General features: G+C 37.9%; 1 protein-coding gene across 27 annotated transcripts in view; it reads right to left on the bottom strand.

Moving 5' to 3' along the window:
- Window positions 1-24,555, bottom strand: part of Clip4 (CAP-Gly domain containing linker protein family member 4) — a 131,169-nt gene that overhangs the window by 34,425 nt on the left and 72,189 nt on the right. For 14 of the 27 annotated variants that reach the window (XM_087216180.1, XM_087216174.1, XM_087216186.1 and 11 more), the window contains 6 exons: window positions 16,862-17,001; window positions 16,011-16,104; window positions 14,713-14,874; window positions 12,893-13,011; window positions 10,371-10,607; window positions 3,228-3,363 (listed from right to left, as the gene is read on the bottom strand). In XM_087216180.1, coding sequence (XP_087072306.1) covers window positions 3,228-3,363; window positions 10,371-10,607; window positions 12,893-13,011; window positions 14,713-14,874; window positions 16,011-16,104; window positions 16,862-17,001 — 888 coding nt within the window. Of the gene's footprint in view, window positions 1-3,227; window positions 3,364-10,370; window positions 10,608-12,892; window positions 13,012-14,712; window positions 14,875-16,010; window positions 16,105-16,861; window positions 17,002-20,590; window positions 21,025-21,049; window positions 21,260-24,555 lie in introns of those variants that run through there. The other 13 variants (XR_015453014.1, XM_087216181.1, XM_087216168.1 and 10 more) reach the window with 3 other exon arrangements.

Below are 24,555 nucleotides of genomic sequence, written 5' to 3' on the forward strand. Positions count from 1 at the left end.
AATTCAAGCCTTAACCTCACACCACTAATCAGTAAGTTCCAAATAGATTATGTAACTTTGCGTACAAAAATTAAAACATTAAAATAAAAATATAATTTATACCTAATCCTTGAATTATGAGGAATTACCTATGAAAACATGAAAGCAATATATAGAATACAGCAAAATCAGAATTTATAAAGCCAGGCACAGTGCCATATGCCTAATCACAGCACTAGGGAAGTTAAGGCAAGAGAATCACAAGTTCAAGGCCAGCTTCATCAACTAAGCAAAACCCTGTCTCAAAATCTAAAAAGGCTGAGAATGCAACTCATTGCCTGGGTTCAATCAACAACAAAAATAATAATAATATTTTATAAAGAAAAGGTCTTTTAACTGTATAAAGCTGTGTGTCCCATAACACTGCAAATGAAGTTCAAAGGCAAATAATACACTGGGAAAATATCTATAGTACTGTAAATATAAGAGTTAATATGCTAAGTATGTATTTTTTAAAACTCAGCAGCTTGTTAAAGCATGAATATTTCAATTTTACTATGCAAAAAATAAACAGCTAAGTGCCAAAGTAATGCAAAAAATACACACACTACAACAAAACATTTTAAATGTTTGATTCCACAAAAAATCTGACAAATATGAATTCAAACACAGAAATACTTATCCATTAAATGAAGCCATTAAAAACACATTTTCAAACAATATTTAAAGATTTAGGGAAATTATAATAGGATGTCAAATAAAAATGCAGAATATTTAACTATTGTGTAGATAACCCAACTTTGTAGAAAAAATACTAGGCAGAAAAAATGTACAGGTAATTTTTATTTTTTTTCTCTTTTTTATGGTTTGCAAATTTTGCATAAGCATGTTTTTATTTAAAAAACTAAATAGACAAAAAATAGGGCTCCATTCTAAGTGTGTGACAGCACTAGTAATTTTGATAAATTTGTATTAGCCAATAGCTGACAGTGGTTGAGTGATAAAGGGAATCTAGCACTGTTGTAGGTTCCTGACATACTTATCAACACATTTCATCCTCACATGAACCGTGGCATACTGTGATCCTGTCCTCGAGAAAACAAACCAAGTCACAGGAAGAGAAAGATGTCCCACAGCTGACAGGTAAAGAAGCAGACTCACCCATGCAGTCAACTCTTCATCATCACACACCCGGCCTTCTCATGGGGCTGGACAACAAGGTCACACAAGACTGTTTCATTGCAAGGGAAAACATTCAGGACACAACCAGTAACAAAGGCAAACTGAAACCAATCAAACATTTGTCAGAAAGAGAAAGACACATCCCAGCTTAGGAGTAGAGTCATAAAGTTGGTATCAGGTGCTTCTATAACTTTTCAAGTTCTTTAAGACTTCAGAGTTCTGTTTCCTTGATATAAAGTCCCTCCCGCAGCTCTGATCCCACCACAGCAGAGTTTAAGAGAGGCCAACAGCACCAAGTGTGCTCCTGATGCCTTCTTCCAATCACCACCATGCTCACAGCAAGAACTAAGGGCAACCTCGCCTCCCAGCTCTATATTTTACCAATGAGAATATCCATCCTCCCATCGTCACTGTCTCCTTACTAAAACCACACCAAAGATCAATCCCAAGGACTGACATCCTTCCACCAAACACAAAACAATCCCATCATACTGCCAAGTTACTCACCACTACCAGGTGAGCCTGAGACTCCTGACAGCTGGGTCTCTAAACCCACTAGCCTGACCCCAAACCCCAAGTGTCCTCCCTCCTTCCATCCAGACCTCCCACTGCAATCCCCTGCCTCCCACCAGTAAGCCTCTGTCTGTCTGCAGGCCTCCTTCATCTCCCCTCTACAGGACCTGAACCCCTTCATCCCTGTCCACCCCACCGAAGCTGCACCTGCCATGACAACCGCCAGTACCCGCTAGGCATGGCATAAATGGTATTTGTGTTTATCATCAAATTATTTCCAGAACACAGCCATTCTCAGACAGAGACAGACAGACAGACAGACTAATGAGACACTCACCGTCAGAATGTACCATCCACTACCTCTCTTTCTGGAAGCCACCAAGAGAAGCCAGAGTTATTCTTACTCATCCAGTGAAAACTTTTCACAGCTAGCTGGCTCCCTGCCTTTCTCTCCTCCACTCCTGTCTTGGCTCATGGTGACTTCCACACCAACCCAGGAAAGCCACTAACACCCAGGCTGCCTGTTGCTTCAGCTCTTCCCTTTCAGTGAGCTCTTCTCCACCCAGCTTAGCCAGCTAGGCTCACCACAATCTCTATAGCTCCAATATTTTTACTGGAAGCATCGACCATTGGCCACTCCAGATCACTAATGCCAGCACTCCACTCAGCTTCTCAACCACATCAGAAGCTGTCAATCCATTCTGTTCGCACACTCCATCTTCCCATTCACATCCTCATTTTCCTCCCTATATCCCTTTGCACTATTTGTCACTATAATGATTTCCTTGCACATATCCTCAACAATTTTGCCTCTTTCCTTCCACTGTACATTTGAGAACAAAATAACCTTGGTGAAACCAGACTCCCTACTTATCAGCACCTATATCCAAATGGTTTAATAGCACTGGAGAACACTCCACCTTGCACACTGGTCTCACAGCTCATGATCACGATCTCCAGGGCCCCCAGCAAAGCCTGGCCACCACCCATACTGTCCTGACCTGGACACATCCCCAGTCTCCTGGCTGAGCACCTCACTCCTCCTCTCTCCTCACCTCCAACCACTCTTCCCTCTCCTATCACCACCAAATGACCTCACTTCTCATTTTTAGCAAAAACAGAAAGAATCCCAAGAGAAGCCTCTCCTTTTCCAACCAGGTCTCTCCTTAGGGAGGGCAAGCTGCTCCTGATCTAACCCTGGCTAACCTGTAAGCAGAGTTCCTTCCCCTTTCAGCTTTCCTCCCAGGACTGCCCTTTCTCGCCTGAGCATCCTCCTAGTGCTCTTCACACCATTCTTTTCAGACTATATAAAATGCTACACCAATCCCCTTTAAAAAGTCTCCCCAAATGCACATTCCCGCAAATACTGCATAAGTAACCAGGAAAAAAGTTTCATTTAAAACTAGAAAAGAGACTGGAGCTGTACCTCAGTGGTCAAAAGTGTGCTTACCACACATCAGGCCTGGATTCAATGCCCAGCACCACCAAAATAAATAAAGAGTATATTTTGACTTTTTAGGTTAACTGTTGCTATTAAATCATATTGACCTTACCATATTTGGGGGCACATTTAAAGTACTGGACTTTTCCAACACTTCCATTGTTTTTGCCTTCTGGTTCATCTAATTCAATGCCAGCCCACTGACCACTTGCAAATTCAGTTGTTCCACAAAATCGTAGTGTCCCAATCTAAAGAAAATACAAATGTACATTACTTTTAATATTACTAATAATTACAAGCATCTTACTCATAGTGATTTTATCACAGAAGTTTTTTAAAACTCTCTCAAAGTAAACTTCAGAATAAGAAACAGTACCAAAGGTAAAATGGAACATTAAATAAATGTCAAGAGTCAATTCACCAAGACAACAGAGAGTCCTAAATGTGTAGGCACCCAACCAGTGAGCTTCAAAGTGTGGGAAGTTTTTATCAATAGAACTGAAAGGCAAAACTGACAAATCCACATTACACCCAGAGACTTTAATATACCCCACTCATTTCATCAACAGATCAAATAGGCTAATAAGGATACAAAAAAATTTAACCAGCTATAAATTTTGACTGAACTGACTTAGAGAACATTCCATCCCAAACAGCAGAATACCAATGAAAATAATAGAAATTATAAAAATATGTTCTCAGACCATAAACTAGAAATCACTAACAGAAAAATATATGGAAATCTCAATATTTGGGAATTAAACCGTTTACTTCTAAATAACAGGTGAGGAAGAAAAAAAATCACAAAGGAAATTAGAAAATATTGTGAACTGAGAGAAAAATATCAAGTTTGTGGGATGCAGCAAAAGCATTAGATAATTGTCTTATGAAAAGTCTCAAACCAATGAACTAGCCTTCCACCTTGAAACTATAAAGACCCAAACCCCGCAAAAGGAAAAAAATGATACAAATTTAAAAACTGAAAACAGAGAAAACCAATGAAACCAAAAACAAGTTCTTTGAAAGGATAAAAATTAATTTTTAAAAATCCTCTAGTTGGAAACCAAATTTAAAAACAGAAAAAAGCAAATTACCAACATTATGAATAAAAGAGGGATGTTATTACAGACCCCTGGTCACTAAAAAAGACTGTAAGAGAATACTAAGAACAACTCCGACCATACGTTTGATAAATGGGGTGAAATATTCCAATTCCTTGAAAGATAGAAACCATCAAAACTCACACCTGAGGGCCAGAGATTTAGCTCAGTGGTTCTGCCACCTGCCTCACAACCACAAGGTCCCAAGTTCAAACCCCGGCACAAAAAAAGAAAAAAACACTCACAGCTGAAATGACTTAGTAATTAAAAACCTAAAAAAAAAAAAAAAAAAATCCAGGCTCCGATGGCCTCATTGGTGAATTCCACCAAACAACTTAAGGGCAAAGTAACATCAATTCTACACAAACTGTTCTAGAATACAAAAGTGTAAGTATCAATTCCTAGCTCATTTTATGAACCCAATATTACTTTGATACAAAAACATTATAAGAAAAACTGTAAACCAAATATCACTAATGAACACAAAAATAAGAACCTTCAATTAGTCAGCCACAATGACAGGACTGTGAGTTTAAGCCCTGCCTGGGCTACACAGTAAGACTCTGTCTCAAAATGCCAAACAAAATAAAACAAAATAAAGCAAATCAAAGTCAATAAAAAAGAATATATACATGATAACCAAATGAGATTTATGACAGGAATGTAAAGCTCATTCAGTATTTAAGAATTAATCAGGGCCGAGGATTTAGCTCAGTTGTGCCACCACCCGCCTCACAAGAGCAAGGTCCTGAGTTTGATCCCCGGTACCAAAAAAAAAAAACAAAAAAAAGAATTAACCAATGGAATTCATCACATAAACAGACTAAAGGGCGGGGGGGGGGGGGATTTGCTATTTCAAAAGATACAGAAAAAGCTTTCAGCAAGTTTTAACATTCTTTCATAGTAACTTTTTAAACCCATTTTCCAGTTAGGGAAAAAAAGGTGCAACTCACTTCCAGCATTCATTTAATTTTTGAGGCTGAAGCAAACCTAACTGGTTTTCAATGTGAAAATAAAACATAAAAACTATTCCTGGGTTATTTCTAAATAGAACATGTCTCCAATCCTAATGTAAGAGAAAAGTATATTACGATCAGTATTCAATAATTTTGTATGCAGTAAATTTCAAAGCACAGAACAACACAAAGCAGAACATCACATTCCACACAAAATAAGTTTTTCTCTGGATCTTCTTGCCCTTTTATTGTTTTTTTGTTTTGGGGTTTTTTTTTGCTTTTTTTTATACAAAAGTAATAATTTATTTGCTCACAGTCTGCAATTTGGGCAGGCACAGGGCTGACATCACTGCTGTGTTAGCTGGGGCATCTCTGCTCTCTGCTACTGGAGGATCTAAAATGTCTTCATTTCCGAATCTGGTGCCTCAGCTGGCAAGGTCACAACACCTGGTGTCTGGCTGAGCCTCTCTGTCCAGCAGCATAAATGGACTTATTTACATGATAACTGGAGTCCAAAAGGGCAAAACACCTCAAAAGTTATTCTTTCTGGGTGTGGGTGCAATAATTTTACAAATTATTTTAGTTACTTTTCTCCTTGTTGAGACAAAATACCCAAGACTCAAAGTTAAAGGAGGAAATGTTTATTTGGTTTACAGCTCATAGTTTTCTGTTCATAGTTGGCTGGCTTCAAGGCAGGGTGGCATGGCAGAGTGGCATTGCAGAGGAGAAAAAGTTCATGGCAGGCAGAAGGCAGCAAGGCAAGCAACAAGTGGCAATAGCAGCTTCTTTTTGTTTATATTCTATCTAGAACATCCAGAACTATGCCAAATCAATCAGTGCACTAATTTACTAATCACACACCCTTAATCCCAGCATCATACACTCTAGATCCAGCCACCTCTGAAAAAGCCCCACCTATGACCATATGAGGCTTTGAGGGGACATCTAGATATAAGCTGTAACACTGGCCAAAGAACTATACAGAACAATTTCACACCATCAGCTGAATCTTCCAAATTCATACTGGGTCCTGTGTGAACAAGCACAGTCCACACATAACCAAACTGACTTTCACAATTACATGTGGCTGGAGACCAAATGGTGCTCAGTCTGCTGGGATGTACTGCTTCAGAGCTAACCACCTCTTGAACAGCAACAGTGATTCACCAACTGCAATGTTTCTGTTTGCAGTATAGAGTACATAGTTGAGAACTTACTTAAATGTCAAATGTAGATTTGATCTTATGCAATAAAATATGGGCCTTTGACGGACCAGTGGATATGGAAAAACTACTGACAAAATGCAGGCACCGAAGCAGTCATAATTTGCCTGAGATAAGGTATATCCAAAGAGGCCTTGTCCTTCAAAACATCTCCAGCTTAAGTTTATGCACTATACCCGCAGTAACATTACTGCAAAAAAGACTTTTGACTGGTCATTTTCAGTGTCTTTCCATTTAACCATTCAGGAAAATCCTTTCAGACCAAATGGCTTTGAAGCCAACAAGAGAGGTTGGGCATTAGCTTCACTGGTAATTTTTGAAACTGACTATTCAGTAAAGGACAGCTCAAATACTGTAGTGGTCGGTGGCATCAACTTTTCTGCCAGGTGTGTGGGCACAGTCTACCTAGGACATGGGCTATAACACGAGATGACCATCTCAGAGTGCAACCTGAGTCAGCTGAAGTTGGGCTATTTCCATCAGGTTCCAGATTGGGCAGAGGTTTGACTATATGATCTTCCAAAGCACTATCCCAAAAGTTGTCAGGATTGTCTATTTCAGAAAAACTGAATTCATCAAATAAATCCTCAGCTAGCAACGTCTGAGACAACATTAACATCATGCATAGGAATGCTGTTTTCTAGGATTTGACATTTTCAGTGATCAAAAATTACTATATTTTGTAAATGGAAATATTACTTTACTAAAAACAGAAGGCTACAAATAGAATGGTGTCTTTTGTTTCCAAAGACTACTAGAGCAATGCAAAAATAATAAAAGGGCAATATTTCATTTGGGGGAAAATGTTAGGACTGTAATCTGTGAATTATCTCAGGTTTAACACTGAAGTCATAAGCACCACTGGCAAGTATTCTCGGGGAAAACAGGAAACAAATTACAAAGACTCAGCAAACTAGGAATAGCTGGGAACTTCCTCAACTCGATAAAGGACATCGGCACAAAATCCAGAGCTAGTGACTATCACATGGGATAAAAGATTGAGCACTTCACCCCTCAAATTGGGAGCAAGGCAAGGATGTTAACGCTTCCTACTCCTATTTATTATTTTATTGAGGGTCCTAGGCAATAAAATATGGCATGAAAAATAAAATGCAGAGAGACTGAAAAGAAATTTTAAAAACAGGCGTGGTGGTGTATAACTATAATCCTAATTGCTGGGGAGGCTGAAGCAGAAGGATTATGAGTTTGAAGACAATAAAGCCATCAAGACCTCATCTGCAAAAAGAAAAAAGATATGAAGAAATAAAATAGACTCTATTTACAGACATGACTGTATAAGATATCCCAAAGAATCTACAAAATATAAAGGCCAAAAGAATAAATTTAGAAAGGTTTAAGGGTACACAGTCAATATGTAAAAATTTCACATGCCAGCAATGAACAATAGAAAAATGAAATTTTAGCAATATCATCATTTACAATAGTCCCCCAAATCATGAAAAACTTAGGTATAAATCTAACAAAGCACATGTAATGTCTATATGCTTAAAACTACAAAACTTTGATGAAATAAACCAAGGAATGAAGTACATGAATAGAGAGATATATTGTGTTTGTGAATTCAGAGACAATATTTTTAAGATATCAAGTCTATTCAACCCGACCTATATATAGATTCAACAGCACTCAATCCAAAACCCCAGAAGGATTTTTAAAAATCTACACATGCCTCACATGCCTATAATCTTAGCACTCGGGAAGCTGAGGCAAGAGGATCATTGCAAGTTCAAGGCTAGCATGCATCACACAGAGAGACCATGTTTAAAAAAGAAAATATATATACATATACACACATACATATATACATACATACATGGCCAGGCATGATGGCACACATCTGTAATCCCAACACTCGGGAGGCTAAGGCAGGGGGATTGCTGCAAGTTTGAGCCCAGCCTGGGATACATAGTAAGTTCAAAGCCAGTCTGAACTACATAGCAAGACCCTGACTCAAAAACAAAACCAAAAAAACTACAAATTAATTCTGAAATATAGATGAAATGGAAAAAAAAAAACCCTAGAACTGTCAGTTTTGGGGGAAAAAAATTAAAGGCCTAATACTATTTGATTGCAAGACTTGCTATAAATTAAGAGCACATCACAACAGTATTGAAGAAAGGATAGTCATTAGATTGATGGAGCAGAGAGGAGTCCAGAAATAACACTCACACATACATGGGCAAGTGATTTTTGAAAAGTTACAAAGGCAATTCAATGGAAAATGAAGAGTTTTCAATAACTGGTGTTGGAACAAATAGGCAACCATATGTCTGAAAAAAAAGACTCAAAAGTAAATGCAAAACTAAATGTAAATCCTGAACTATAAGCATTCAGAAGAAAATAGAAGAGTATTTCTTAGATATGACACTAAGCACACAATCCACAAAAGAAAAAAGCTGGTAAGTTGGACCTCACCAAAATTTAAAATGTCTAGCCAGGCATAGTGGCACATGCATATAACCTCATCTTGAGAGGCTGAGTCAGAAAGATTTCAAGTTCCAGCCCAGCCTGGGAAACTAAGTAAGACCTGTATCAAAATTACAAAAAAAAAAAAAAAAAATTAAAAGTCCTTTGGATGATACTCAAGAGAATGAATGAAAAGGCAAGCAATTGACTGAGACAATGGTGGCTAACCTTAGAGACTCAGCGCCTAAACTGCAACCCGAAACCCACTTATCACAAAGCCCCAACACTGCCCCTATGTGCATTGTTACTCAAGGCTCGGCTGCTGGGGTGGTGCTGGAGCAGGGATAGGACGGCGAGGACCCCTCCTGCTCCCTGCAGCACCTGTGCCGCCGGTTTGCCCCCACTGGACTGAGAGATAACATGAGGGAAATAAGACTGGCCATTATTATGGAAGTTTCTATTTTTGCATAGCTAAAATTATCCAAAATAAAAAGAATAACTTTTCAGGTCCATTCAGAAGATACAGACAGAGTTACAGGAATGATACAAAAACTGAATGTTGATTCGGTTCATATTCATAATTTCTTGGTATTTTAATTCCACAGATAGGTGAAAAACAATTGTCCTGTGAGCACACTATTTTGGAAGCTGGTGAATGGCACTCTTTACCCAATAGTTTGTAACTCTCCCTTTTTGAAGCATTTGTTTTCAGTAAATCAAGGCTCTAAATTTCAGTGATTTCTGAGAAACCTTATCATTTTCCCCACAAATCTACTCGAGCACTGAGATGAAACACTGGCAAGTTTGACATGCAAGCAGGAATTCCCCATTCCAGTCTCCATATTGAGCACCCTACTAACCTCAAAATTAAGGGAAAAAAGCTTCTGGGGGCAGGCGGGTGAGTGTAGCTCAATAGTAGAGCACTTTTCTAGCATGTGGGTTTGATGCCTATAGCACAAAAATAAATAAATAAATTCTCCCACAATGAGGTGTAAAGGAAGGAGAAAAGAAAAGGAGAAGGGGAGGGCAAGCAGGAGCGAGGAAAGGAAATTGGCCAGAGTGAAGCCCACATAGAAACGAGAAAAAAGTGTCCAGAGCATTTCTGGTGTTTTGGAGAAAGAATGTAAAGCGTTCTCTTTCCCACAACCTCTTTACTGTCAGGTTATAAGCATCTAAGATCTCTCTGTTCGTGGAATCTCAAGACAAACGCCCAAGGACAGTGAGGGTCGCTCCTGCTGCTTCTTCAAGGCTGGCAGTGGGAGGAGTGGCGCGGGTGGGGGTGGGGAGGCTGCACACACATCCTGGCTGCGTCACTTCTCGGCTCAGTTCTCCTCCACTCCACTTTTTCCCATGTAGATGTCTTTGCTACCAAGTTCAAACAGTTCATATTTTTAAACTGTACTTTATAGTAAATTCATGGCTACATTTCACATTTTCATTCAAGTATATTTTTACCTAGATGTTGAACTTCTCTTCAAAGACTCCAAACTCTGACTGTGCAGCTTCCCCCTCAGACACAGAGCTTCAGGGATGGCGGTTATTACTGTACCTTCTGTCCTGCAATGACAACACGATCCCCCAACTTCAGGCCAAGAGATGAAAGCGCTGTCTTGCTAGTCACGTGGTCACAGTTTGGCAGCATGGCCTTGGAGCGACCACAGGACAGAGGCACCGCGTCTAGCAGCATCTGCTTGATTTCCTTGGCAGTTGCTGCAGCGTCAGCCATTTCCAACGGCATATCCACTGGGTCTGGAACGACATCGGCAGGGATCTGTCCTTTGTCATTCTACAAACAGAGGCAAAAGATATCTTTCAACTCTTATTTACTTGGAATGCTAGACAGTCATATAAAATTCTTCTTGTAGGAAATGTAAATATATTCATCATTTCTTTATTGAAGAATACAAACCCAACAATTGTTACATGACAGACACTATTCTAGGTGCTAAAGACACACAGTGAAGAAAACGAAAAGCTCTGCCCTTGAAAAGCACACATTCTGGTGGGAGAGACAAACTATAAACAAGTAAATAATGATATGGTTTAATAAATAGCAGGAAGTTTATTAAACAGAGGAAACAAAGCAGAGAAGAGGGATAAAGGCCATGGCCAGAGACTCTGTCACAGGAGAAACTGTTACGCAGAGTGGTCAGGGAGGCCGCCTGCGACAACGCATTTACACACAGATCCAAAGGAGAGGAGGCGGTGGCCATGCCGGTTCCTGGGAGGGAAACACATGCCATGCACTGGGCAGGGACAGTGCAGAGCCCGTGGGTGGCAGGTGGGCAAGCTTGGAAAAGCAAGCCAGGGCTGATCAGCTCTGCAGTCCCAGGTGTAGCTACAGCCACACGCGCTTAATGACATTTCTGCCAAGCAGGGACCTCGTACACAACAGTGCCTTCGACCATGGGACTGTACCGCCTCGTGATATCCTAATTGCTCTACTTTATGCAAGGACACTCTATGATGCCTACAGAAGGGCGAAATGGCCTAACGATGCATTTCTCATCATTAAGGGGCACCACACGAGTACATGCCACAGTTGCCACCTCAGTTACGAGACCTCAGCCTCCTGTCCGCTCATGCAGCAGTTCAGATTTCAGAGACAGAAACTAGACTTTCTTTACTTCTGAAATTTGGGCTGTCATCAAGAAAATAGTTCTGTTCTCACCATAAAGGGGAGACTATATCCTAGCATTTATCCTGTGAGATGATAAAGTACCCAGTTATGAGCTCACTTCATTAACAGGGTGTTTATATAATTAACGCCCTATCATAAAAATTATCTCACTTGGTTCCTCCACATCAAGAAAAAACTCGTGAACAAAACAGAATACCTCTTCTTAAGAATTTACATTATAGGGCTGGGGATTTAGCTCAGTGGTTCCACTGCCTGCCTCGCAAGCGCAAGGACCCGAGTTTGATCCCCGGTACCAAAAAACAAAACATAACAAAACAAAAGACAAAAAAAATTAGCACTCCAAATTTTTATTAAGAAAACTAATAGTAATAGTAATAAAATAACGATGATGATTTTCTAATAAGAGAAGGCTCATTCATGACTAGTTATGGAATTCCTTTCTTTTGCTTTCATTTCTTTTTTGTAGTAGTAGGGATTGAGCACAGGGCCTACACACTAAGTTATATTCCCAGCATGCATATGCGCATATATATATATATATATATATATATATATTTTTTTTTTTTTTTTTTTTTTTTTTTAAAGACAGGGGTCTCACCAAGTTGTTAAGTTGCCCAGGCTGGGCTCAAACTTGGGATCCTCCTGTCTTATCCTCCCATGGTTCTAGGATTACAGGTGTGCACTACCACAACCGGCTGGAGTTCTGCTTTCTTCTACCATTAGTGACTACCAAAGGGTGGCCCAGGGATAAATGCTGGCTCACATAGTAAACTGTGTTTTCAAAGGCTTACTCCTTTTTGTTTTGTTTTGTTTTTGCTTTTTGAGGCAGGGTCTCACTATATAGCCTAAAGTGGCCTTGAATTCACAGGAATCCTCCTGCCTCGGCGGCTTATTCCATTTTTAAAAGTGTATTTATTTTAACTTTGCATTTTGTTGTCATTCTTTGGAGATAAATTTTCTTTTCAAAAGAATTTAAAGTATGATTAATAGAAAATCGTAACTTTAATATATTCATTTGTCTTTAACAGCAAATTTTTCATACATGTATCAAAAGTCAGGCTGGGGATTTAGCTCAGTGGTTCCGGCGCAAGGTCCTGAGTTCGATCCCTGATACCAAATAAATAAATAAATAAATAAATAAATAAATAAATAAATAAATAAAAAGCCTAAGTAAAAAATATTTAAACTCAAAGATCATGACACTGTAAGGAGGTTTTTACTTTCCTGAATGGGAGATTTATGGAACTTAATGTAAGAGGACTGAAAGTTACTGTGATGCCTTAAATTTAAAGGAAAGACTGTCAACATACCCTTTACAGACATAAAGATACTTGCTCATATAAGAGTTACTCCATTAATAACAACATCCAGATTCAACCCTACTGGGAGATGATATAAAGCTTTTTAATTCCTTTACTTCAACCTCTTACCCTAAAGGCAGGGTTTGCTCCATGCTCCAGTAAGCATTTTACAGCACCTGCACACAAGTTATATGCTGCAATATGCAGAGCTGTTCCAAAATTAAAGTCACTGCAAGTGTCATCCACATCTGCAATTAAACATGAGAAGTATATTAACTAAGATTTTAAATTTAGCCATTATAATTTAAAAGGAGACAGGAAATTTGTTTGTAGAGGGGAATGCTTTTACAAGACTTAAGTCAACCCACCGGAAACTATTCCACAATGAAACAAAATTTTTGTATTACAATCTGGCTAAAATAATCAGTTACTTATTTTCCTAGTACAATGAAGCTCACTATCGAGTGCAGCCATACTCTTGTGAGTTTTCCAGCTATCAGAAATTATGCCATATTAAAAGCAGTGGATGGCAACAACTCCCACCTGTAAAAGCAACTGCCTTCGCACACTCTCACGGAATCTCTCGCACGTTCTCCATGACAACCACAGTGAGGCAGTAGCAGGGTTTAGCTCAGGGATCAGCAAACTATAATCCCTGGGCCACATCAGCCAGCACCTGTTTGTATAAAGCTTTACAGGAACACAAGCACACACACTCGCTGACACATTCTCTGCAGCTACTTTCATACTGCAACTGTGGAACAGAGTCGTCAAGACAGGGCCCAATGTAGTCTGAAAAGGCTAAAATATGTAGTTGCTATCTGGCTCTTTACAGAAAAAGACTTCCAAACACCCTACTAAGAAAACAATGCCAAATTCCCAAACCAATTACAGACTAAATGTATAAAATAATATTCTATTCAACAAATGAATTTGAACTTCATACTAAGAAAAGGAAGCTTATAATTCTAAGAACAGTCTAAACTTTCATTAAGTCATTATGTTATACTCAAATATAAGAAGCCCTCCAGACTTGGTAATCCCATTTTGAATTTTTCTATAATAAGAATCTAATACACCTCCGATCCTGGAAATCCTACCTTAATCTACAACCACCCCTGTGTGCCCTATCTACAACTGCAAGCACCTCCAGCAGGCTCAAGACAAACACTTTTGAATTACTAAATACATGCTACCATCAACAGAGGATTTCTTCCCAATATCATTCAGAAATGAAAAAGTAGCGTTTTAAAGAGAAAATGGATAATTACATGAATCAGAGCTTGGAAAATAGCATTCTGGGAAGTTTACTGAATCTCTAAAACATATTTTTTACCAGGAGGACAATACTGTACAGTCCCTTTAACTTAAAGAAATGCTCTTTATTTGCTCCGTTTTTTCTCAGAAGAAAACTGACATCCAATAAGAGAACCAGACAGGAAGTTAAAATACCAGGTCAGATATTTAAACATTCTAGTTTTCAGTTTGAATATCACCATCAAGATAGAGGGAAGGGAGACGCCTAGAAATTTTATCTGTTAAGTTGAATCACAGAAATTCAGAAATGAATGCTATCTGAAAGAAATATCCTGTATTATTTCGATGCCTATTTCTGAAGGTTTGATTGTTCTATTCTGGCTACTCAAGCAAGTCAAAAGAATTATATAGTAGATAGAATCAATTAGACATAAAATCTATGTTAGATTGGAGAATTTGCTGAGATAGGAAAACCCAGGAACACTTTGTTTTGTATCTCTTTGTAATAAGCTTTGCATGAAAGAATAGCAATTAATCTTCAATAAAGAAATTCTAAACATCTCAGAAATAAAATGGATAGGAAAGTTCACAAAACAAGATGCATTAATGAAGAAAAATCTCCTTGAACTATAACTTTTATGCCACTACTGATGTGTAATTAGTAATATCTATGGTGATCTGATAGTACTTGCCTTTTGGTTTTGATGTCTTCAAAATCACTCTTATAACTTCTGGGACATCAAAATAAGCAGCATAATGCAAAGCATTCATATTTGTCCAGCGACTCCGCAAACTAACATCTGCTCCCAGATCAATAAGCTGAGCTGCAAATTTCACAGCTGTCTCAACATCACCTACAGGACATTTTCTAAATTATTTTTCTTTATTGCGAATTTCAAATACCAAAGGATGGTTGGCTACAATTTCATTTAAAAAGCTAAAGCAAACAGCACACTGAATATACATTTGTACCTCAAAAATGTCATTTTCAGGAATTTATTCTAAGGAAATAATCGTACTCAGGGATATGAATAAACACTTCTCTGTAAAGGTGTTCCTAACTGTACTGCTTATTATGAATAAAATTCTGAAACCTAAAAGTACAATAATAAAAATTGGTTAAATAAATTGAAATGTCCACATTTTGGAATATTCCACTAAAGCCATTAAAAACAGGGTGCTAGATCAGTGCTGTTCAATGTTCTGTGGACACCATCAGTCCTACACTGCAATCTGTCCGCATTTTTTGTCACTCTTTTTTTCCTCTAATATTTCTTCCAATCAAGTGAAATGTAACTTTATGCCTTTTAAAACATATTTGGGCTTATGTTTTTATTTAGTTCATTTTTATATTATAAATTCATTTTGTTTTATTTTACAAAAGCATCAGGCCATGATGGATTGCAGTGGGGAGAAAGAAGTCCTTCACCACCATAAGAGTTCCAGAAGCTCTGTATCACACTACTGAAACAGGGAGAGACAATCACAAAACATGTTTAAGTCAGAGGGGCAGATTTATAAAACGGTAAAGCATGAGACAATTCCAGTTTTAGAAAATACAGACATATGTATTACAAGTATAGAGTTCACCTAAGCCTAAAGCCTGGAGTCTGTGGGGATTACTATGCCTGGAAAACCGACCATAGATTGACCTTGCTGTAAGCCCTCAGGAACATTCTAGGGCAGTGATGGCAAATCTTTTAGAGCTTTCAATGATAATAAGCAGCCAGCTACAGCATGTGCCATAGGTTCACCATCACTGTTCTGGGTATTACCAGTTGCTTCACCCAGTGAACAGCCTGTTTAAAAAAGTGAGAGGAACTGACAAGATATAAAGGCTTCCCTGAGAAAAGGGAACCAGGTCTTGAAGGACCTAACTACTCCGGCTACATTGTCAGCTAAGTGCCCTCCAGGGTCTCTGGCATACACTGAGATTATTTAAGCACAAAAGCAAGTGATCCAAGCAAGCAAGACGCTGTCACATACTTACCAATACCATGAGCTCCAGACTTGCAAGTATAATGTAAAAGAGTCATATCCGTCAATCCATCTCTGTCATTCACATTGCAACCTCTTTTAAGAATCTAAGAAAACCAAGGAAAATATGATTACAACACAACTACTGAAGTACCAATTACATTCTTTTCTTTTTTTTTGGTACCGGGGATCGAACTGGGTGTCCTTGCACTTGCGAGACAAGCGGCGGAACCACTGAGCTAAATTCCCAGCCCCCAAGTACCAATTACATTCAAACCACTGGAGAAAAAGCCAAGTTAGTCTACCTTATCTGAATTATACTCAACATTGCATCCAACAATTATGGAAATTGAACTTGTCAGGCAGGAGGAAATTCTTAAAAGATTACTCCAAAGCAATCTGTTACTCCAAATATGTTCCTCTCAAAAGTGAGCAAAAATTTTCCCCAGTGGGTATAATGACATTTGAAAAGTGTAAGTGCTCTCTTCCCACAATATGACATATTGGTCAAGAAATCCTCCCTCAAAAATCAAATATTGTTTAAAAATTGTATTTAAACCCCTATCTTTATCAAACCACCCAGAAGTATAGATAGAATGTAATGGGAATCAAATCCCTTCATGCTTGAAAGTTTGCAAAATTAATTTGTACAAGGAAAGAAGTGGTATATAAAGAATCCCTCCCTGCTCCCACCAAAAACCCTGGAAATTAAAAAACAAGACCAGAAAAGCACCTGCAAATATAAAAGCAGAACCTTTGAACGGTTTTGCTTTTATTATTATCTTTCCATTCAGATGGGGGTGGGTGTCTACACCACTAGCAATCCTAACAATGCAAAACTTGAAATGTAAGAACTTTTTTTACCTCGTTTCCAATAAGGTCAATGTTTTGTTGGACCTGAGGAACCCACTGTCTTAAAATGGCAAATAATTCTGAGACTGAAGTTTTGGGATCAAAGAGAATTTCTTGGCATGATGCATCATTAGGATCAAAGAAAGAAAACTCTGTTTGAAATAAAAAATGTAAATTAAATTTATTAAAAGTTTCAAATGAATATATTGAAAATAATAAGACCAAGCTTCAAATAATAACAATGTTTTAAGATGCTAGAAAAAGTAAGTTTACCTTAAGCAAATCTCAAAATCAGTATCAGGACCACTAAAAATGAGGCATGTTTGAATTGTGGGAATGAGATTTTCAAGTATCATATTACACTTTCTTATAGAGGAAACCAGATGTGAGTGTACAGACCTCAAACTCTGAGTTTGCCAAGTGGTAGTATCTTTAAGGCATCGAAAGCCTGTCAAATTTTATCAGCATTCTTTTCTCTCAAAACACACGGATAGAGGGGATAGGGATGGGAGGGAAAGGAAATGAAGAAAGGAATTAAGATATGTTATGTATGTGTACCAACTTCCCACAAGGAATGCAATCATCATGTACTACAAACATCTACTAATAAAGAAAATGATCTGAAAGATTAAAAATTAAAAACACAAATGTAATGAATAATAAATTTACAACTATGATTAAAACATAAATTTTAAAATATGCCAAATATTAAGTGTGGTAGAAAAATTTGTAAATTGAAGTGTTCTTTTTACTTTTCTATATTTCCCTAATTTTCTATAATAAACAAGCATCACTTTTTACCCACTGAAGAAGCAGGAAAGGTAATGTTACTTCAACCAAAAAGGAAGTAATATTTGGCAATGTAAAAATGAAAGAAACCTTGGGATAAAGGTTTTGGAATCTGCAGTAGTAAGATCACGTAATACTAGACAAAACTGAACATTTGATCTAAATAGTTCTTTAAAATGATTTTTCTGAGATTTAGAGAAAAGTCAGATATGGTCCTATAACTAACTAGAGAATAAAAGAGAATGGCTCATGAAGGAAATAAAAATTTCAAAAGAACAAAATTAGATTCTGAAACGAGACATTTAATAGCTAATCATCATCTTATTTTTCTTGTTGAAAACCTGCCTCAATCATAAATGGTAGAGACTATAAAAAGCAGAACTCAGTATCTAAAAAAGAGAAATATTAGAGAACTAACATTTGCTGAGCACATACAATTTGACAAACTCCTTCCAAATCCCCACAACATCTTACCTGCCAGGTATTATTATCCTTATTTTGCATAAGAGGGAATGGAAGCCCATCCTAGATAACACTACCTCAGAGTCACACCACTAGTAAAGGGCAAATCTGGGTAGGAAACTAGGTCTTCTCGAACATCTGTCTTCCATCTTCTATTTCACTGTTTACCTGGGATAACTCACTGTCAAGTTCAGATTCTAACAGCGTAAACAAGTAGTGCAGCTTGGGGTTTTTAAAAAATTTTTCTTCTTTGTACTTTTATATATCTTCCAAAATCATACTAAATACAAATAATTCTTACTTTTATAGTTGGGACAACTAAAAGATGAAGAGGCACAAAACCTCTAAAAGTAGAGTAGTGGCCCATTACAAAACAATCAGCTCTCCAAATGTGTTGTGACTTTTGCTGAAGATTCTCAACTGGTCACTCTTCTCTGTTCAAAATAGGAAGAAGGGAAACATGATTCCCTGAGTTTCAGAACAGTTGCTGAAAAATGGGCCTCTCACAGTTAAGCCCTCTTAGAGAATCTAAAGCAAAGATGGATTCTACCTGGTCCAAAATTCCTATGGACCAAGATCTTGTGCCTTTTTGGAAAAATGTGTGAACCTTACAAAGGATACCAGAGAATTACAATAACCACTTTGGGAAATTGTTAACTTAGATAAGATGGTTCACCTTAGCCCTTGAAAAGAAAGGATCCTGAACGTCCCAAAGACAATAGAATATATTTGATGATTATAGGCAGAAGCTTCTGCTGTCAAAATGACTCAAAAAATAGCTTCTGTAAAATAATGCTTACAGCATGCAAATGAGAAATCTTTGGTAGAAAATTCTGGCCATCTGGGTAGGTAATTCTGATAATCCTGATTTGGTTCCATCTACCTGAGGCACAATGTGAATCCAGCTTCTTTTTTAAACTAGGAAGTTCTGTATTATTATATCTGACACATTGTGAGAATTTTAAAATGAAGCTAAAAATGTGTCTGTATGTTTATTTATACATGTTAAATAGACATAAGTAAAAACAAGTACTTATGTAAATTAAGTGTTTCTTAAACTCTCAGAAAAATAGAAACACAAATGTTTTTCAGAATCATATTACTTCAGGAAATAAAAATACTACTGGTTTACCTTTAAAAAAAGAAGGAAGGAAATCCCAGCATAGTTTTCAGCATTAAATATAATGCAGACATACAACTTTGATTCTACCTAGGTCTACTACTCAAATAAGGCCATGTTATAAAACAAGTCAACTACAAATAAACTTATGCTATCTCAATATTACACAATTTCTCAGCAAGAAAAATAAGTTGATGGTTAGCTAATGTCTCCTGAAATTTTCAAGTATAATTGTTAAAAGCAAATGAATTCAATTAATTTAAGTTCATATAAGACAAACATTAATTAGAGAACATGAGCTTATCTACTTTTGGACAAAAGAATTACAGATGTTTGGTGTTAGCAAACATGCCCTATGGCTAAAAAAACTGTATCACGAGGAAACATATGTTTCTAGAAATTATCAAATGGTGTATTCACAGGTTTGCCAATCTACAAAATGCTAACATAATAGTTTAAAAAAAAAGATTAGGTATGAAGATGTCATTTTTGTTAAAGGAAAATAAAGGACCAAAGTAAATAGCTACAGAAAGTTGGGGAAAATACGGAGTCAAGCTGGTTTTAAAAATTCAATGAATTTAATAACATTAAGTTCAAACTAATGCTAAACTAGAATCTGAGCTCCTCTGTTAAAATAAGAAAATTTTCTTGGAGCAGATTTGTTCTTGATGGAAAGTGTGAAAGGTTTTCAATTTTTGAGTGGTCCTCCTAGGAAACAAAGATTCTGTATCTTGTCAAGGTAATTTCCTGTGATTCATGTTGTCTTTGCCAGATCTTTGATCAGTCAAGCTTTCAATTAAAAGAGCCAACTTGTAACTTTCTGCATTGGCCTTTGACATCTTTGTCACTTTGATTAAAAGGATACTTACGATGCTAATGAAGTGTTTTGAATTTCGACAATTTAAACTGAGACAAATCAGGAAAAAAACTGGTATTCAATTTAGAGAACCACCTCATACAGTTTTTTGAACATAGACTCAGGTGCTTTTCTTATCAAAAGCTGTTACAGAATTTCCTTTTGGTCTAATTCTTTCAGCCAGTTACTATTTAATTATGGAGAGTTAGTAAATATTTTGTATTTAGAAATTTCTAAGTAGACTCTTTTGCATATGTCCACAAGGAGTCATCTACAAAAATGTTTACTTTAACACTGATTTTAGTGGGGGGAAAATTGGTAAACTGAAATGAATCTTCAGAGGAACAGACAGGAATGTCTCTATGCTTATTTACATTAAATAAGTCATGGATTGATAAAGACAGGTCTCAACAACATACTGCTGAATAAATTAAGTTGCAGAATGATATAAACATATCTATCATTTATGTGAAACAGTAAGAAAACAAAACAGTACTTCACATTGTTTACAAACCTTCATATATGTAGTATAACAACAATGTCTGGAATATATGCATTTTAAAAAGTAGTTGCCTCTAGGGAACAAGGAGTACTGTACTAGAAAGGAAAATAGAGGAAATTTCAACTTTATATTTGAGGTTTTATTTGAATTTTTTAAAAGAGCTAAATATGACAAAATGTTGTATTTATTTGTTCCAATGGTAGACTGTGATATGTTTATTATCATTGTTTTCTACATTTTTTTCAACTTTAAAGAAGGAAATACAACAGGAGAAAAGATCCCATACAAAATAATAAAGATAAATGTATCAACCAATGTGTGATGCTTATTTAAAGAAAATTAAAGAGGAAGTGAGGGCTCTTAAATGGAAGGAGAAGCACCATATTCCTGGACTGGAAGATAAACTATTTAAAGCTATCAATTCATTCAAGAACAGATTTTCGGTAATTTCAATTCTAATCAGCACTTCACTGGGACTTATTTGAGGAAGCAGAGAACAGTATCCTCTTCTTCCTTTGTGCCAGAGCTTCTCAAACATAAACAGACAGGAAGCATCTAGAGATCTGTGACAGTGTACATTCCGATCCAGTGCGTCTCTGGAGGAGCCTGAGCCTGCATTTCTAACAAGCTTCCAGGATGCCAATGCTGCTGGACCAAGGATCACACTTGAGTAGCAAAGATCTAGAAAGTAAATGTAAGAAAAATAAACTCTTGACCAATAATAATAATGGGTGGGGGCTGGGAGAAGTAGCTTAAAAATACTAAACTACATAATATTTTGTAATTAAACATATCCAAATGAAAAAATAGCAGATAGCTCATTTAAACAATTTATGCATAGTGCTTAAAGACTTCTCAACAACACAAAAAGGGGCAAAAGGGCACAGAAGGAGGCAAAGAGGACCTCAGAGACCAGGCAACTTAGTCCATGAATCAAGGTAAGAAAAAAATGTGAGAGTGGCCAAGCGTTGCCTTGGTGGTTGAGCTAGGGTCTCGGGTGGGACTGGCGACCCCAGGTGAGGCCGTGATGATCTGGATCAGTTTGGTGTCAGGTCCAGGACAGTCTCGAGTGAGACTAGCAACTTCAGGGGAGGTCACGACAAGCTCAGGGAAGTCTCAGGTGAGACCCTGGTGATTTCAGGTGAAATTGAAAGTGCTCAGGGCAAAACATCTCAGTGCACTCCAAATAAATGCGCTTCCCAGTTAGGATGGATTAGGGAATCAAGGGGCTCAGAGAACAAAACACCCCACTGGTCCCCTCAGACTGATGTTAAGGACCTGGGGCAGCAACCCATGGAGAAAAAACAAAAAGAAAGCTAAAATGATAAAATATTGCAATTTCATTTGACCACAAATTCCCATCCTCGCCCCATCTGTCTTCTGGCCAAAGTTCAGACTGGATGAGGACTAGGTATGTCAATTGTTGATCGAAATTTTTAATGATAAAAGACTAGGGTCTCAGGAAAAGATAGATTACGCCCTGTTCCTCTTTTCCCTAAAAACTCAGGGACTTTACAAGAAAAGACAGGATTTCCCTCTGGTTGCCTCCTCCGCACAAGATCCGGTGGAATCCCTACTTCCGGCCTATATCCCCCAACACCCCTGACCAATGGTCCGTCTCAACTGGAGCTGATGCCGGCCAAGAAGGGCCCAACTCCTGGTGCGGAGGCCGCAGTGGAACGGGCACCTCCACGGGAGCCAGTGTCAGCTGAGGAGACCCAGCCCCTGGTGCCATGGCGTGGCCTCACAAGGGGAGAAAGACTGCCCTATTCCTCAGCTCCGCAGAAATTAGAAAGGCACAACTCCCCATGCCCCGATAAAAACAGTCAATCCTAAAATGTTCGTGCTGCGGTGTGAAGGCCGCCCCAGCATCACAGTAAGAGCCCATTATTACAAATCTTAGCTAACTGATAAATTTACTTTTAGGCTCCCGATTTACGCTGGTATTTTCACTCTATTAATATACTTAACACATTTCTGATGGATTGTAAATTTTTAAACTACAATTACAGGGTTAACTTGCACTTTTCTCGGCGTTCTGTGGGTGCTATTAATTCAAGGTTAATTTAAAGTCTGTTAGAAGCCAGTCAAATTTTAAAATGTAACAATCTGAGACTGAAGGGAAAAAGAGAGGACACTTTAAAATCCAAGCAGCCACAGCTAAGTTTATTATCAAAAGTTTATAACAAGTAGGATAGAGAAAAATATATAAATAAGACTATAAATATGAGAAGGTTTTTTTTTGGTACTGGGGATCGAACTTGGGTCCTTGTGCTTTCGGGGCAGGTGGTGGAACCACTGAGCTAAATCCCTGGCCCTGAGAGATACTTTTGATATGAGAGGATTTTGTATGATAAAAGTTTTACCCTGCCAGAAAGATAGAGACATAGTGGCAGAACTGGAAAGCTCAAGTATGTCGAGGAAAAGCTTGTGAAGGATGCAGTTTATAGAAAGAAATATGTGTTTTACGTGTTGGTTTGATGGAGCCCAGGCTGCTTCTTCTAAAAGCTCCTTGTTGCCCATAAAGATTAGGGGCTATGGAGCTCGCTCTACCAGCTACTCCTTCCCAGGTCTCAGCTCTCCTCTCCATTTGACTTGGTTTGGTCTTTAACACCCAAAGGAAAAAATAACTAAAATTATAGAAAAATAATTTTAAATCAAAAGCTGGCCTAAATATAAAGAAGGGGCAACTTAGACCCTTTAATTTTTTTCTGTTGGTTACCAAAAAGGTAGAGAGCTAAAGGGTAGAGAAGCCTAGTGCTGAAGACCAGCTTGAAATCACGCTGGACAGGCTATGAAATATTATTGAATTAGTTATTGATTAAATTGTGAGTCTGGGGCTGGGGATTTAGCTCAGCACCGTGCCTGCCTCACAAATGCAAGGTCCTGAGTTTGACTCCCAGTATCAAAAAAAAAAAATGTGAGACTGTCCTAGGCCTATGTGACTTGCTGGATGAGCCTTCAGCTGCCATACAGAAACAGAGTTCCCTATGCCAACGGTCACAGTTGAGATTTCAATGGTCAATGAGACTAGCACCACTGACAGCTGAGGACTTCATGACTCTTATACAGCCATTCTCTCAGAACAAATGTTAGCTGAAGAAAACAAGGAGGTTACTCGTTAATCACGACCTGTCTTTTGTAGGAATACATTGCTCCTCTTTTTACAAGCCTGGCTCTCATCAGCGCCTTAGCCCTGCTGTTCCCTACATCTGCCTTTATATCCCTGCAATGTTGTGTGATCAATAAAGACTGGCAAGTCCAGGACCAGGGATTTAGCTCAGTGGTTCTGGTACCTGCCTGAAAAGCGCAAGGTCCTGAGTTCAGTCCCCGGTACCAAAAAAAAAAAAAGAATGGCAAGTCCAGAGCCTCAGGGTCTTAGCCCGACAAGAGCTCTGACTATCCCAGACCCCCATTACACCAGTCAAACCTTTGTCTTGTCTTATTCTTATCCTTACCATACCTTCAGTTAGGTGGCCAGGGGGGTTCCAAATCCCTGAATAGCCTAATGCCTCCCACTGAGGCAGGAGCACGTGGCCCTGCTTTCCTTGATATGTGATCTAGAGTTATATTAAAAGTTGATTTTTTTCTTCCAAAGTTGAATTAGAAAGTAAAAAGACAAAACCTCAAAGCTCTCCCTCACCCTTCTGACTCTTCCTGGTTATAAGTCTATAGTGAGAGGTTTCTCTCTCTCACCTTCTTATTGGTGTTAGTTTATTGCAAGAAATGTCTACACTAATTAGTCATCCAAAAAAGTTTTGACTAGTCAATTTATAATAAACCTACAACAGATTATTATAGCTCAACTTGGCCAATATTTCTAAGAGTGCATTCTAATCTGAAAATAATTGTTTGTGTGTCTGTGTTTTTATTGTGTGTTTAAACTAATTAAGGTACCTAAACTGCTTTGTTAAAACTTTTTGAGCTCATATGAATTTTATTTTTCCTTTCATATTTTTTTCTCTAGCTCTTTTGGC

The sequence above is a fragment of the Heterocephalus glaber genome, unplaced genomic scaffold (genome assembly GCF_053883595.1).
Source record: "Heterocephalus glaber isolate CG9 unplaced genomic scaffold, H.glaber_assembly_v1.0 deba00001457, whole genome shotgun sequence".
NCBI lineage: Eukaryota > Metazoa > Chordata > Mammalia > Rodentia > Bathyergidae > Heterocephalus > Heterocephalus glaber.